We start from the raw sequence: 18,749 nt of genomic DNA on the forward strand, positions 1-18,749 counted from the left end.
TTGTAATAACGGCCGTCGTCGTAGCACGTATAATAGTTTCCGGATTGAAGAACTTAAGGATAAATAGTTGTAATGTCCTATGATATTTTATTGAATGACTTGCTTTTCAAGAAGCACATAGCCCTTTTCACTGTAACAATACAACTCAGAGCAATCATGGATAGCAATAACCCAGGCGACATAAATATACATACTTTTTATTCCAAAAACGTTTACTCAAGTCTCACGGCTTAGGTACATATATTATGTGATGTAGACGAGAACACCGACCGCACAAATGTTAATATATTATAACTAGATAGATTATGTTGTATCAAAATTATAACATGATATACAATCGACCGCCTTCCAAAATCACTTTCGTTTGTGCCATTATTTTATGTGAATGTATAATAGGTTTATTATTCTTCGAAATTCTGTAAATAATTCTTTGATTCAACACTATATTACATTTTGGGTGCGCTATACATGCATATTTAACACGATCAAACAATAGGTAAAAAAAAAAGTAATATACAGTCAGATTTTATTGTCTCAGTCAGTTTTATATTACACTTGTGAAACTGCTTCAGCCTCGTTATGTGTTTATATTCGTTTTTTTCTTTTTGTACGCAAAAATTTTTTTATAAGCGTATTATATTATATAAGTGCTTATAAATCTTGAACTTGTTACTCGAACAGATATTTTAATCATTTAGTACTTGCGTGTATACAGCGCATACAACAATGTACGAGTACGATATTTCACAAGTACCTCGTGGCTCATAATATGTCACGGTGTTAAAAAAAAGCAAGTCTCGCGGTATAAGGTTGATATACGTATCTATAACTTCGAAACTTCGATCGAATCTGTCGATACATCAAATGTTGTTGAAATCAAATAATCGTTTTTACGTTAATTAAAAAAAAAAAAACTACTACCGGACATTCGTAGTGTGGACGACTATGATAATAATATTTTTACTGTTATTATTTTAAGCGAAAATATAATATTTATATCATATATTATGACATTTTATAATAAGTGCGTGATATATACTATAGCAGACCACGTTAAATTGACTCTACTAGTCCATTGATTACACATATGTCTACTAATTGTATAATATTATGTATGTACATAAAGTCATATCGGTTGATTTGTACATGATGTTTATAAGTATTATTTTCATATTTAAACAGGAATAAGTGCGGTGCACACGCATGCATCGCTTCGTCATTATCAGTGAACTGATACGCGTACGAATATTGGACTATATTATATTAGTATATTTTATTCAAATATAACATCGATGTAATAATACAATTACTAACGCATATAATATTTAGCAGTCGAACAACTGTGTACCTAATAACTAGAGTCACTATCACACGAACAAACAGACCCGTTGGTGATAAGCAGACGATGACACAGTTTTTACACATAATATATTTTAATACTATAATCCCCACTCCGTCTCTCTCTCTGTATGCATGTTATATACATATTATTGTACTAGTGGATGTGGTGAGGTAACGCGTGGTATACTGTTTATATTATCATGGTGTTGTAAATTTCACCAACTTATCATTGCGTTTTAACTGCTGTACATATGATACGTATACGTAAACGGGAGTTCATGCAGTCGGTTACAGAGTTGCCAAAACTCAAATCTCAGCCAACAAAATAAATACATTGTAATATTATACATCCCTATCAGCGAAATATACCATCATATCGTCGTACAACAGAACAACGTAGACTGCTCTTGTTTTCCTCTAAGGATTCTTTTATGATATACACTGGCGTTTACAATTAAATCGACTTCTTTACAGACATGTTCATACTTCACGATATAATACTTCCGCGTAGTGCGTTCACCGAAGATAACCTAGAGATTCATGTATAAGAACTATTGTTCGGATTCGTATAATGCCGTATCGCTGTTGTTGAGAACGACACATTTGTCCGGTCGTCCTTCTGCGGTAAACCTGCATGGCCATTACGTTCACAGATTATGCTCATCTCGTGGGCCAGTGTAGTTGCGGGGGGGTTACAGGGGGGAATGAGAAGACGTGTACGGGATACGTGTACATGGGTAGGAATACTTGGCGTGTGCGTAGTATATCCGGTGAACGGTACACGGTAAATAATAATATAATTAGGAAACGTTGCGAATACATATACGAGCGAGTGTATTATAATAATGCACGTCTTTATCTATCTAGTGGCCTACACACAAGATATTTTTGCCCACGCTACATAGACGAGGTTCGACATCTGATCGGCACAACGTCATTAATTCGTAATGTAAATTATTTAGACGTATAACGTGTGCGTGAACACTTGCGTATTTACGTGAGTGTGTACATTTCGAATTACGCACACTAGAATAGAAAGTTATGCAACCGATGCAGCGCGTGGGCAGTGGCTACGACGTATCCCTTGTATGGTGCACAGGATATTGGATACATGCGCAAACATATGGTTCGCGTTTCGTACATACATACGTAAAACTCGGTTACAACGTTAATAACGTTATGATATAATAAGTTATCGGGATCGTGAGCCCTCGGACAACAACACGCCGTACATCGCCTGGCGTATAGGCGTGTGTGAGGCGGTGGCGAAGGCGTGTTATTTCATTATTATCATTATTGTTGTTAGACACAGGTATTATAATATATGAATGTGTACAATAAAAGTGTGCGCTCCCGCGGCCATCGGTCGTAGTCCCTCATCGTCGACAATCGCCCGCGCGGCTGTAGTACCAGTTCTACCATGTGTGCGCTGCAATGCTTTAGCGAGGACAGCGCTAGTTTTCGTCATTTATATTTTCTTTTGTCGCCATAAAACCGGCACCTATATTGTGCAGTTAACACTAGATCGAAATCCGAAGGTCTGGTTCGGTTTCGATTGTAGAAGGAGACGAAGGTGACTTTGACTTTGTACACCAGGAATATATGTTAGCCAGTGTAAATGCGGGGCAATATGCAACGCACAATTTTTGAATAATTAAGCAGCTTCATCCAAGAGTCACAGATTGATTTTCATAAATATACGTTTGCTGTCAATACAAATTCGGCGTTATAGATGTCTCGAAAGCATTGAGAATGGATAAATTTCCGTCGTTAGCACAACCTGTAAATTCGTAAATATCATCCAGTCGAACAAGCCATGGTAGTATCTTAGAGTATGTTCTGAATACTAAATTACGTAGTTCCAAGCTCGAACAAAAAAATAAACCATCGTGGAACGCGAGAAGGGCGAATCAGTTTTATTTGCATTGGGTTTCAGAACAAAAATACAACTAAATTGTACGTATATTATCACGGTACGCTCGTGCTGTGTACGAGTGTAACGATTACCGACTGTCACGGAAGTTTCAGTTTAAACGTTTATGTTACGTAAAATAAACGGTTCACACGGCTGCGAAGAGGAAAAAAAACCGAACAAGGAATCGAACGTTATTGAAAACGACTCGTTCGTCACCACGCGCGCTGACCGTGGACAACGGTCCGTCAGACGTGTCTACGTAGGTAAGTACGCCGGTAATCGGGGTGACGAGACGGGCGATTAAAGTATTTGCAGGCGTTGAAATAAGTGTAACAAGAGTATAAGTCGCGCACAAAACTATTTCTCGCTCTGGTGCCTCGCAACATTATATTACGGTAATCAAAATAATAATACATATATATTTATGTTGTATTGTATAAAAATGTTTACATATGTGTACGCATAATAATAATAATTATAATAAATATTTCTATACGAGAATATAGCAGTAAACTAACGTCGACATACGTGATCACACACACACACGCGCGCGCGCGCGTGTGTGTGTGTGTGTACTATAGCGTTTATACGTAATATTTATTCGATAAACGGAGAGGTTATTGGAACATTGTTTTCCTCGTCGGCGCGTATTAATTCGATATACAACACTATATGTTTGAAATATATATATGTAAGTACTTATGAGCATTCGGACTTCGAACTGCGATGACAAAAGAAATCGCGGAGTTGATATGCAACAATCACCAGTGTATATGCGTTATTAAAGTGTTAATCGTTGCGCTTGTAAGTTGATGATAATACAAGAACACGATTTTTACATGTGTTGAACAATAGTAAAATGCTTACATTACGAAACAATAACAAAACAATCGGACCGCGTATTTTTTTTGTATACTGTAAACGATAAATATGAACATAAAATTTTTTCAATTTTTTTTTTTACATTGCTATATAGGTACTAAATACGCGAATGCAGCACCGAATTCTGTTTAATATTATTTTATTATATTGTAGATATTATATACACCATAAGACCAACGTTTATTTTTTTCGACACACCAATATTCGATAACTAGAACAACAATCCACCATATGTGGACACAAATAATAACCCAACCCTAACTTTATATTTATGATTACTAAATAACAATAATAATAATTATAATAATAATGCCTTGACGTTATAATACATTAAAAATATATTTTTCTTTCGGGTATCCAAAGTGTACACCAAAAACGGTCATAATTACTTCTTAGAAATTGTCCACGTGTTCGAAATATATGATTTGAATAAAAGATTTAATTTTTGTTTACGTGGTGTTTTTTAAAAAAATTTTTATGCGTGTCATTGTAAAATAATCAACAGATCAGCAACTAAGTTGAGCATGTAAATTAAAGGTTCAGAAACCAAGACATTTTTAATCTCAAACATAGTCAATAATCAAGATTCGATTTATCAAACAATTATAAACACATTGAGCAACAACAATAAATTGAACGTTTCAACTCGTTCTTTTATCGAAAAATAAAGGGTTTTTTCCCGATACTCGTACGCGAATAATATTGTAATATATGAGTATTATATAAAAATGCTGTTATTACCAATTCATGGGTTATCTATGTAAGTTTTTTATTTCGATGTGATCAAGTTTGTGAATGAGTTTCGTTTTGCGTAACGTGAAATGGAAATGCATTACATATTGCATAAATATTGAATAATAATAATGATTCACAAGAATATATATATACAATATAGGCGTTAACGACGGACGCGGCAAATGCTTGTGTAGTTTGTACAGAGAACACCGCCACCGCGAACTGCTGTATGTACGGTTTATTATGCGGTACGGATAGTGATTATGACGCGTGTAGTTCTGACATTGAGGTGATTAGAAATGGTAGTATTAAATAACTACACAAATGTAAAAGTTTTGATCGGCCGAAGAAGGCGAAATTCGAACGCCAAATGAATTCTAATAACAAACATACAATTATACCGATCATGGAACGGATATACGTTTGAAATATCTGCTTCGAATGCTATATTAAACGAAAATATTTACCATTATGCATATTACAGGCATATCATTAATTATTCCAAATTACATGTTCAACGTACAGGCACGTAAATAATACTTATTTAAGGAATATATAAATATACATATAAGGAATGGGACGATTAACCATCTTCAAAATGATTAAAGTTTAAATTTTGTGCAATAAGGTACCTTATATATACCATATAATCTCAATTCGTGGTTACTAAAATATAGTCTTTGGGAAGGGGAGGGGTTCGATCAATCCTACTACCCCTTAAATTAAGTGTCCGGCAGTGTAAAATAAACGTTCGATACGATTTTCTATCGGATGGCTCGTATTCTATTTCTTGATATTTTTTTTATTTTTTCAAAAACAAACCCCCAGAGATTTACCAAACCCTAATGATAACAGAAAATGTAAGTTGGACTATTCGAACACGTGCGACTGGAGTCTTCATGCACAGAAATATCGTGTGGTGTATGCCTCATTGCACGAGTGTACGCCGTACGGGTCTTTGTTTCCATGTACGTATTATATATATATATATATATATATATATATATATTGAAATGAAGGTATAAACAGTATTATTATTATTATTATTATTATAGATATATACATTTATTTACGTTCTACCGGCGGTGGCACAACACATGACCCCGTGTGCACGACCGGAAATTCAGAGCAATGTGGCGTTCAGTCGATTGGGGAGAACCGAAGCGAGCCTTGGCAATCTCTGTTTTTCAGGTTAGGGCTGAATTATACCTCGGCGTTTTTTTTCAAATACGCATTCGAAGTCGGCACCGTATTCCACGAGTTACCGTATATGCTTGTACAATGTTGTCTATAATAATTATCAAACTATATGTGATCTGATATTTTTCGTCACCCGTAAATAAGAAAACAAGAAAAAACTTGGTAATTTTAATGTATATGTATGATGGGGAAAAACACTATGAAAAAAACATAACGGATCGCAGCCGCGAGCTACTGTCTTTATCTGAATTAATGTACTTTTAATTATTTCGAAAAACAAAAAAACGGAACGGCTGAAACTCCGTACATATTACCCTCAGCCTTAGGCTGTACATCCGACGATAGCGATGGTTTTCAGAAAGGTCAGTGCTCAGTTAGGTTATCTAATAAATAATTTACCTTATAACGGACAACTAAAAAATACAAAGACGATTAAAAAAAAAAGGTTATTCTCTTCTTTTGTAGACTACCCCACAAACACCGCAGATGACGAAATAATAATAAAACTGAAACTCTGTAATAAATCAACCTCATGTTATATTGTCCGTGTATGGTGTAAAGGTACAAGCGTACTCACGTATTTTATACGCATAAAGGACTGATGATGTTTAAATAATATCCCATTAACGGAGTAGTAAATGCGAGTAAATATTATTTCATTTAACATTAAATTATTATCTAAGCGATTAAACGTTTTAATCAATTATTAGAATCATTGGTGTCGATAAATTCAAATTGATTTTTATAAAGCAATTATACAATTATTTATAATATTAAACGTTTCAAACCACGTTCATTATAAAATATTTACATAATATTTAATAATATATAATATATATGTTATCCTGACGTAATTATTATCCATCACTGGCCTTTTTTTTCATGTTGACCTCATTATTTGAGTTAAAAAAAATTAGTATAAAAAAAAAAACACTAACTAACCGTTTTTTGTGCATCACATAAATATCAATGCACACGAGTTTTGTACACGTACTAGAGCGATGTACGCATAACCACATATTGCACGTACAAATATGAATGACCCATCTCGTAAAAACATAATAACACTAAAACGCATTTCCAAACGAGATAAAGAAACGATTTCACATTAAGCAATGATATACGATTGTATTTATTTATTTATTTTTTTTTTTTTTTTTTTTTGTAGAGTTAAATGTGCTTTGTGCGGCAGGCGTTATTAAATGAATAATTATGAGCAGCTCTTACAAACGAAAATTAATTGTTTCGAATCAATTGCAGACTATATCTGTAATGTCTTGTGGTATCATTCGTCGACCTTGGATTTGACGCTGATATCTTTTACAAGATCTTCTTTCGGTCTTAAATTTAACCCCGGTCTGAGCAATAAAAAAAAAATACCGCAACAGAGTACATATTATTATAATATTATATTTAACATAAACCACAAAACGTATTTTGAACAATGTTTAATATATCAATGCAAATACGTCCTGTCAACATATCCTCCTTGCAATAAACACCGGATAATATCATATTTTCATGCGAAATATTTTCTTTTTTTTTTATTCCACCGTTAATTTCGTATCGTATACTGCAATATTCGATGCCTTGTACCAGTATTGGCTATATAATTACTATCCTCAGCATGATGTCAATGTGGTGCGGATGCAACACGTGGGTGATTGTCGATCTTCTGAATTCATAATTAACTCACGACTTATGTGTGCTTATATATATATAAAACATACACATGGTGAAAACCTAACATGTTAGAAATTCAATATGATGCCTTTCCCCTAAATGCGTCTAAAACGAAAATGCCCGAGTCACTGTGCTATAATACTTAGTTAATGTATTTACTACCGAAATGTATATGTGTACCGGACACGGTTATAATATGCACGAAACACGTAACATCTGGTAAGGTTCTCGTGTTGACGTAAATCGAAACGTCAGAGACACTCACATATAAATGCGTAGTATTTAAAAAGTTTTTTCCACACGGCGCGCATTGTTATTATTATTTTCTTTTATAGTTTTTTTACTTTTACGTTTTGTTCATTTGTAAAATGTTTCGTGTAAACACGTGGATGCGAGTCCAGACCAATAAGTCATGTTTATCTGCAACGACGCCGATTGTCGTCGCATTTATTACGTCATAATAATAATAATTATCCATTCGATTATTTGAACTGAAAATTATTAATTTATTTAAGTCTATATGTGGACCAATCAGCTGTAGACGTATAAACATATGTAAGTAAAAAGTAATAATAAAATATAATCGTGTTGCGGTGCTATTGTATATAACACCAAACATTCAATGACAACTAGTTATTTGCAAACATATTATTATTAATAAAAATAATAATGTTATTGGTGTATTCATAATATTTTTATGCAAATTACTCCTACTTGACGTGGAGGTAGGGAAAACGAGTCATGGAACACAGATATATTTCATGTGAGGGTTTTCGCATCTATCGTCGGGCACTGGTCAAATCACATCATAGGATATAGCCACCGTCGATGTTTCGACAAAAACCAGTTCAAGGGAAAATATTAAAATAACATTTGAACACAAAAGTTGAAGAAACGTGATTTGCTTTCAAATTATTATTATTTCTATAACGAGATAGATTAACAAGGCACGCGCGTATGGCACACGAATGCAAATACAAATCGAAGATGTATATATATATCATACTTATAGTTATTGTTCTCTTTTTATGGTTTACCCATTTTTAGCGATATTACGAGAAAGAACAATACACTTTTTTTACACGTAATTTTAAAACAGAAATAGTAAACTCGTCTATTAAACAAGAGAAACGTAATAGGTTTTTTATCATTTACAAAGCATATATAATTCTAATATTATCCACAGCAATATAATTATATTGCATGTTACTATAGTTAATTGATTTAGAGATGGAAAAGTATTTAAATGTATTCTTCTAACTGCTTTGTACTAATTTACGATTATTATTTATAAATTATTTTACGAAATCCGTTTAAATAGTATCAAATATCGCCGCTAGGTACAAATATATATATTATTATATATACAAAACAGCCTGCAGTATTAAGTATTTATAATATACATTAATTTTTTTTAATTTGTACTACAAATATATCGTGAATGGCAATTTCAGCTGAAGAGAAAACATCGAATAAAATTGCGCACTAACCGCGCAGACATAGTCGGAACTTTTCGAGGATGTGATGACTTTTGTCTGCAACTGGACGTTCTAAGCCTGCAGGAATACGGCTCTATAGATTATACGTTAATCCACGTACGCGGGCTCCTCTTTTAATTTAAACCCCGTCACGTGCATCCCCTTTTACATACGCACTCACACCCCAATATGCGACTCCTGCTGGCCTCAATTCAATCCCAATTTACAATACACAATTTCTCACGAGCGTGTGCATCACTCAACGTTTTAATAATATTACGGGGACTAACGACGGCGACGTGAAGAAAAAAACCTGTTGACCGTATGGGAATGACAAACGACATAACCCCATCGGTCGGCCGACTATTGTGCGGGTCATGTGCGAGCACCCCGACCATGATTTTCACTGGAAATTTTCAACAAAAACGTCCCAGTACTATTATATTTAATTTAAGGCTCGTATTATATATATCTATAAATTTAACAATTATTATTATTATTAAACACCACTAACCCCAACGTCCGATACAGTAGCCACGTAGGAATTACGTGGATCATTGTATTATTGTTTTTCTTTCTTTTTTCCTTTTTTAAAGCGCTTCGACTTGAATAAACCTCATGGACGGAGCTGCGCACTCGATGTACAACACGCAGAGCAATATATCACATAATGCACATTATATGTACCTAAACATCGTCGACGCATGCGACGTTCAGACAAAACATTAAAAAAAAAAAAACCTTAAAAGCATATTTATTGGACCATATGCAATAAATACCAGTATGCGTATTAATACACGTGCACACATATAATATTATACACGTACAAAAGCGTATAGCTCCGAACGGTTCGCTACCGGAATACGGTAGCAATATACAACACTACTATACGTGTATATTATATTCGGTACCGGTGTACAATTTGTGAAGATTTACGGGCGATCGCGCAGGCCTGTGTGCGTGTATACCTGTACATGGGTACAGGGCAAAAAGAAGTCATTGCGGAGGCTTGTAAACGAACGTAAATGTGTACCAGACGTTGCACGTGATGTTTTCAGTGGCGAACAGCAACGGGTGCAGGTCGACGGGGGTCGAGAACCGTCACAGCGCAGAGCATTGGATCGCCAGATGGTCGGGATTTCGGGTAAAACTTTTGGAAAACACCGCGTGGACTTCCAAAAAGACGACGACGCACATTTAACGTTTACCGAACTGTACACTCGACATAAGTCACACGCACGCGCTCGCGTAGCAGATAGGGTCAGGTTTATTTTTACAGCCGTGTGGTGTGGTCAGGGGTGCCCAAAATGAGTAGAAGGGAAAAAACAAAAACCCGGCGATGATCCCGACCACATGGCACGCCCGCAGTGAAAGAGCATAAATACATACGTCACGACGACTCCGTATATGCATGTAGTAGGTACGCCGCGTGTGCTATAACAGCAGCGGGAGCAGCAGCAATCGTAACCGCCGATGAGATATTTATTGCCCGCGCTAAGCCCCGACCCTGACACTGCACCCGGCCAACTGGCGAGAGTATATAGTTTTCGAAATTCCTGCGTCGGCGGCCGACTCACGACCATCTGCGTGCAACGTTTGACCGCGCCACGGTCTTAATGAAAATCAAAAAATAAATAAATAAATATCAAATCCTATTCTCTACCAATAGAAGATTTAAGGAGTGGTTTGTCCTTCATCTCAACAGTCTGAAGCTTTAAATGCATAAACAAGACCGTTTTAAGATGTGACACACAACTTACGAATTTAAAAACATAATAATATATTTTATAAATGGTTTTTTGGACATATTCGTGTAGATTTACGTCTACATTTGAATGATCTCTGTTCACCCTAAAAATAATTCAATCGTATATGATATTGAAGCGATGGAAGGAAATTGTTTAAATAAGTAAGCGCGTAGGTTTATGGGTATATTAACGTTAATAACGTATTTTTGTATACATAGAAAACGCTATAAATTTGTTTGCTAAATAACTTTTAAGGCGTTTACAATTCTATTTATATTTATTACAAGAATAGGCACTATTATTTTCATATACAAATATTTTTAATCTTATACAGTAGGTATATATTCCTTTTATACTAATACTAATAGAATAAAACATAAAAAGTGTGTAACAGTTTTTTATTTTATTGAAAAATGTTGACCCCCCCCCTCAAAAAATAGAATCTTAAATACAACATTGCTCTCTGCAGCGCATGGCTTTTGCGGAGTGTCTCTGTAGTTCCCTTCCGGATCGCACACCTCCTCGGCACAACAGTTGAATATAATAACATATAATACGTGTGTAATGCACGTTATACCTTGTGTACATAATATGAAACTTGTGTGCATGCGTTACAAGTAACGACTCATATTAGCGTGTGTAAACGTGTGCGCCCCCCCGCCGGATGTAACGGCCGTACAGACCTCTATTGTGTGTTCGTGTTTCGGGCAGGCGGTCGGCGGTAGGTTGGGCTGGTCGTTGTCGTACAGGTGATAGGGTTAATAGTGAAAAAAAAACCCACCTATTACCTACTACATGCACGCAAGTCTTCTTTTTTACGTTTCTTTAATGAGATCGAGAGCCGGACTGCGCAAACGCACGTATAATATAATACGTATGATATAATAAATATATTATAATAAATAGGTTGTTACCTCCGTTGCCGCGTGCACTACAGGCGTATATAATTATAATATATACCCGTAAATGTGTAATTATATTTTCACGCCTATCGTGTCTCTCTACGCATGTAGTATACGCACAGGAGCAGGATACCGTGCGAGAATTATTGATAAGACGTTTTTTTGATGTACACCGCCACTGCCGCTGCCGCACGCATTTACGCGCACGCACGCATACCGTCATCACTTTTATGACCGAAAATCCAATGCGTGATTCGATTCATCTCGAACATTTACATTTCAACAATAGCTTCACCACCGTACATATATTAATTACAATTGCAATACATATATGTGCGGTATGACTTGCACTTTTATACACACACACACACACACACACATATATGTATACTTATTGCACGTTGATTCATCCCTCTTCGATTGCAGTACTGTGAAGTGCGGGGTGAGTATTGTTAGACTACAGTCTTAATTCCGCCAAATCCTGGTTTAATCTCATTTTAAAGTCGTTTCCAATCTACGCAAAAACCAGCGAAAACGTTATTTATAGTATCATCCCGGGAAAAATCGAAACATGCTTCTATTGACTTCTACCGGAATAATCTAATACATCTGTATATACAACTATAACAAATCGATCTATATTGTGTAACTCTATACTTAAAGACATCACATATATTACAAAATGTTGCTGCGGTAGAGTAATGCACTACGTATGCTCTTCTTTAACTTCACAAAATACTATTATTAAACAACTAAAAATATTTTTTTCCTCTGTCTGGACGAAGGTGCAAATAAAATATAAGGTTAAAACTTCTTCAGACTATAAATGAATCTGATAAAAAAAAAACGAATCATCCATAGTTTAAGAATTTTAATTTAATAACCGTACTATGGGTATTTAAATAATATAATATATGTACAGTAAAATATGAAATGTGACGTGTTTATAGTAGTAGAAATGTTATTATTCAGGATTGGTTGTATTATAATTTTACACTTGCTGCATATATAATAATTCCATTATACTATTATTATTATTATTATTATTATTATTATTATTGTCATTATTAATGCAGTTAAACTGTTTAGAATTGAATTGGAGAAAAGTACTCGTTTACAACAATGTAACGTGAAGTTAGATGGAGGGAGAGTAAAAAGAAGTCAAAATAAATTCACATTTTATTATTTTTTAGGGTACCAGTTTTTATGTTGAATACAAACACGAAGAGGGTGGGCCAAGTGATAAAACACCCTTGAGAAGAAAAAACTAGTGGAAATGCATTAAACCGGCGCCCGACGTGGGGCGCCACTTAAAATCAATCCGTGTTTCAAGATAACTTCTCACAGACTCCTGTACACTTGACATATGAAATGTGATGGTCTTAGAGATAACTCAGATTTTAGTGTATCTTAAATGAAAAGAAATGTGTATTTAAAACTATAACGGATAAAACTAGTAAAACTACTCCACATAATCCATAACATAAGTCATTACCACCAAAGATTTTCTTAATGACTTCTAAAAAAATTACGTAATTGTGCATTTGAAGATGTTTTCTTTCTCTAACTAACTAAAACTAATTTGATAGAATAACATACATTTTATATATTATTTTTTAAAAAAGTTTTATACCCATATACAAATCTATAATTCAAATTTAAATTACCAAAACGATTACTAACCACTATTTAATTCCCTGCCATTATTTTTATATAAATAAATATACATGTATAATGCATACAGTCACTATATTATAGTCACATTTATAATAGATGAAATAAACATTCAAATTATTTGAGGATATAAAACAAATTAGTACCTATTCAATAAAAAATTAATACTTTAAATAATAAAAAACATCTGTTACTTAACCTTCCGCTTATTCGAGATAGATATATACTATATATAAGTATATATACATACATAGATAACGAAAGAAACGTTAATGTAAAAAAAAATAAATTATACGTTCATAATATTTGCTGTGGATTTTGTCACATTTTTGTTTGAGAATTTGCTACTATATACAATAAAAATGTTAATAATAAATTATAAAAGACGTTTAATTTAATATTTAAACAGTTATGTTTTATACATAAAGGTACCTAAAAAATAAATAACAACTATATAATTGTTTGATTATGTAATTATTTTTTCACTTAGATATTAAAATTAATTAAACCTAAAATGTAATAATAAATTTTAATACAAATTTATTTAATCTTTATGTGACAATGCAGTGTATGAATATTTTATGAGTATAACACCACTTTGTGAGTTTTATCCGTTCCAGGAATAAACTAAAACTACGGAAATACTACAAAACCAAAATAATGTATATTAATTGGTTTTAGTGTGATAACTCATTATGCAGTGAATTATTATTTTAAGAAGTACATAAATTTAGTTTTAAAAAAAAATTGGAGGCGTAGGCAGCAATAAATGGCAGCTGTATAGTTGACTAAGAAATAGTTAAACACTCATAGATGCTATTTTGGTTTTAAGGGTCGCGACACATATTTACAGCAATCTACGAAATGTATACTCTAAACATGGTAAACTGACTTGAGTAATGTAAATTAGTTTTTTATGATATTTAAATAGTTTATTTTCATGCACAAGAGACAAACAATAAAATCCTCCTAATCCTGTTTACTTTAATTTTTGTACTGCAATATAATATATGGTATATAGTATAAGATGACGTGAGTGAATTTGAAAAAAAATATAATTATTGCAAGAATATAGTTTGTCATGGTCAATAGCATTAGGTAATGTATCTTAAAATTAACGAATGTAAAAAATTATCAGGTTAACAATATATTTATATTACCTAAACTATACCATAGTATCGCGGGGGTGCTATTAACAGTATTCTTGTTTTAGTGCGTGTTCGGAGACCGAGAAGTCATTCATTGATAATAATGAAAATAACACGTACAAGCAGACTTTCAATATAATATAATAGTAACAGCAAGAGTTGAAATGTTTGCATTTTTTTTTTTTTTTTATGTGCAGTCAATCTCGCCGTAAACGTTTTGTTTTCTACGTATTTTTCCTCTGCATTCTTTCATTTGTTTATTTTGTAATTATTATTATTTTTTCGACAATCTGTCATAAAAAGAATAAACAATTTAAATTTAAATGCCAAGTCAGAAAAAACATACATTGTTTGGATGGTCTAGATAAGGGCATTAATATAAGCAAACAAATGTGTATGATTATAATTTTAAACAAAATTCCACTTAGAATATAGATATTTACTAGATAACATAGTAAATATTTTATGCACCATTGGTATCAAATATTTATCTGATATATAAATAAAATTTAAAGAAATGTAAATATTATGAAAATTATTTGAAGTTCACAGAAAATTAGCAATAAAATTGTGTATGATATACATATATATGACAGCTTTTAATCGTTTTAATATATTTTTAAATTATATTTATGTATAATTTATATAAATTATCAATTCAGTATCATGCAATTCCTTTACTAAAATATGCTAATAAATAGTTCATTTAATGCGCAAAAAATATTGGCGACCGGTTGAATGATTTTTTCTTTTTGAATTCTTAATGGATTTTAAATTTAATAATAAAAAAAAACCCATACATTTTAATGGATTAAGTTAAAGGTAATCTTTTCTTTTGCTTGTTTTTATATTAAGAGAAATAACATTTTAAATAATTTATATTTGACATACAAACAAATTTATTTGTATAAATGTATAAATATGTATAAAATTGTATAAATATATAAAAATGTCAAATATAAATTATTTTTAATATATTATTATACATATTATAAATTGTTATTAAACTGAAAATCCATTAATAATTCAAAAACAAAAATAATCATTCCACCAGTTGCCAAAATGTTTTGCGCATAAAATTAAATATTTATTAGCATATTTTAGTAAAGGAATTGTAAGAATATACAATTAAACAATGGTAAAGAACGATAATAAATGTATACGATATCTTAATTGAAGCATAGGTCATATTATAGGTTATAGACAGCCATAGACGGTCGTAATGCAGTTTAAAATTCTTTATATATTTTGTTTATATGCCTATTAAAACGTTTCAAAAATTGATAAGTTACATTAAATATATTTATAAGCTACGGAATTATAAATACATTATATTCGACTTTGGAATTTGTTTATTTGAAATAGAGAGATGTGATGCATTTAACATGAAATTCAAAAGTAATTTGAATAACCTAATTAGAAATGTATAACAAATTCGACTAAAATTGTGAAGATGACTATCTCAGTTGCTAATCGAGTCAATAATAATCATAGATAATTTATGTGTTTGGTAGCAACCAAATGGGAATAAGTACACAATTATACACAATTGAGTGAAAATAACAATCCAATTATGATCATACAAATAAATAAAATTAAATAGGTACCCCCAAACTGGCAATAAAAATTGAATATTACTGTGCATTATTTACATAATTGTTATTTAACCTAATAAAACAGTCTTCTAATGCAACTGTAAAACATTCATATTGCATCATGAAATATATTATCGATATTCGTAGAAACGCTTATATATGCTACACGTGCACATTTCTAGGTATCCTTATATTATATTATCAGATAAAGTCGCTTTTAAATTAAAATTTAAGTCTGCAAGAATAACACTCCTATAATCTGTACTTTAATAATAGTCTATAAATAAAAACACTAATTATATTTAAAAAATATAAACTAAAAATCTATTTAGAACTATCAATAAAACGATCATAAATCTTAACCATTTAAAATACTTATAGGTATTATGAAATGCAAGTAAAATATATTTTTTCGTAGTAGATTTATAAATATGATAGTTACGAGTAAAGCATACTATTGAAGTATTTAATTATTTACAAAAAAAATTTTTGACATATTGAATGAATATGTTTTAAATAAAATGTAGTAGATGATTGTTATAATGTTTTATTTCGTTTAAAATGGTTTATCTATATTTACTCGATTTATTTTACATTTATTATTGGTCAAAATCCATTGATAAATATAAAATAGTTTCGTGATTAATTAATCATTAAATCGGTTAATTATCAAACCAGTTTTAAATTCAGAAATTCTTTTTTAAATTTATGTGGTATACCTTTGGGGAAATTTTAAATGAAAAAATAAATCTAATAATTTAAACCCGTTTTGGAATTACGTCGATGAAAAGTTAAAACGTTGCAGCTTTTTACAATCACAAATAATTAAGAATTAAGTAAACGTATTTTTAGTGTGATAAATAGATCTATAATACGAGTATATGATATGTTAAATATAGTAGCAAAAATAATAAATAAATATTGAGAGTAATTGAGGTGTACTGATTTTATTTGATATCGTATAGTTTAAGCTCTGGTTTAAGCTAAGGAATTAGGTGTAATACATTTTGCGATTAAATAATTTTGAAACATAAAATTTAAGTAATTCTATAAAATATCATTTTTATTTCTGTGTACAAATTATTTTCAACGAACAACTATTATTCATTCGTAACGATCGCGATTACTATGTAATGGTCGACCAATATATTATACGAATTTCACAAGTTTAGCCTCATATATTATTTACATGTAAAAAGACATTATACATTTGTATTCATTATTATTATTATTAGACGAATTATTACGAAACTCTTTGTTGACGTAACACGATGATGACCTATTACAACAATATTATTATTAATTATCTACATACATCACAGTATATCTGAACTGGCCTATACCTGTAGACCGATGTACACGTAATTTTTTCCTCCCAAAATTGAGAGCAATAACGTTGACAGTGAGCGTGCATGACAGCCATACCATTTAGAGATGCACGCCCGACGCGATACCAGGAAGCAAGGGCTTATATGACGGCTAAGTAAGTTTGGCTCACCTAAATCTTCGACCAGTCTGAGCATGACGCCTCCGATGTGCAAGTCGCCTTTGACCCGGAGCGTGCGTTCCACCTGCAGATCGGACACGTATATCTGCAAGTTCCAGGAGCCATCGCCGATGATGAACCCGTTGGCGGCGGTCATTTCGCGCGTTCTTCGGGGGGGATCGAGTGCGACGAACAGAAAATGTAGGGAATACTAGTGGCAGACGTGAAGTCGCGAGCGCGCGCGTTAAGCCGGTCGGACGGTGGTCGCGTGTGACGTCACGCGCCGCGGTTAACGGCGGAAGACCGGTCGGACGGTCATCGTCGGAAAGCTTTCGTCGGTGCGGGTTGTCGTACGACTTTCGGTCGGGTCCGGTGGTGTCCGGGGGCTGCGGGGGCGAACGGGAAAAATCGAAACGTGGAGGAAAAAAAAATAGAAGAAAAAAAAAAAATACGGGAAAGAAATCCCGCGCGACTTGCGTGTGTGTCGGGTGTGCACGAGTGTATCGGCGGCGCGAGCGGACTGTGCGGACGGACAAATCGACTACGTGCGGCGGCGACCCGATACGTACTGCGGAACGCTGGCAAACCTCCTACTAACGGGGCGGCGGCGGCAGCGGCGACGGCGGCGGCGGCGGTCGGTCGGTGCGGCGCGGCGGACACGTGATAACGTGGTCGTCGTATAAACATTATTATTATTATTATTTTTTTTTCGTACCATCGGAGAGAGCGCTGCACACGGCGGCTGTCATACCAATTACTCGCGGAGATCGTGGCGGCGGAGAGGGGGGGATGGCACGAAACCGGCCGCGGCGGCGGCTAAAGACAAAAATGTGACCTCGACCGCGCGCGGTCGCCGAGAGACGGCCGGGGCAGACGACAACGGTGGCGGCAACGGTGGACATCGTCGTGGTCGCCGTGCAGACGGTCGTGGCTTCTTCGCGCTAGAGACGCAACCGCGGTTA

The 18,749-nt window shown here is 33.6% G+C and overlaps 1 protein-coding gene across 1 annotated transcript in view; it reads right to left on the reverse strand.

The window, feature by feature from the left end:
- The window catches only part of LOC112681369 (unc-112-related protein-like), a 72,718-nt gene extending 54,774 nt beyond the window's left edge, over nucleotides 1-17,944 (reverse strand). Inside the window, exon 1 of the mRNA XM_025551633.1 lies at nucleotides 17,800-17,944. Within this exon, the coding sequence (XP_025407418.1) occupies nucleotides 17,800-17,944 (145 nt within the window). The remainder of the gene's footprint in view (nucleotides 1-17,799) is intronic.
- Nucleotides 17,945-18,749: the final 805 nt, after the last annotated feature.

Source organism: Sipha flava, unplaced genomic scaffold (genome assembly GCF_003268045.1).
Source record: "Sipha flava isolate LNK unplaced genomic scaffold, YSA_version1 102_pilon_pilon, whole genome shotgun sequence".
Taxonomy (NCBI): Eukaryota; Metazoa; Arthropoda; class Insecta; order Hemiptera; family Aphididae; genus Sipha; species Sipha flava.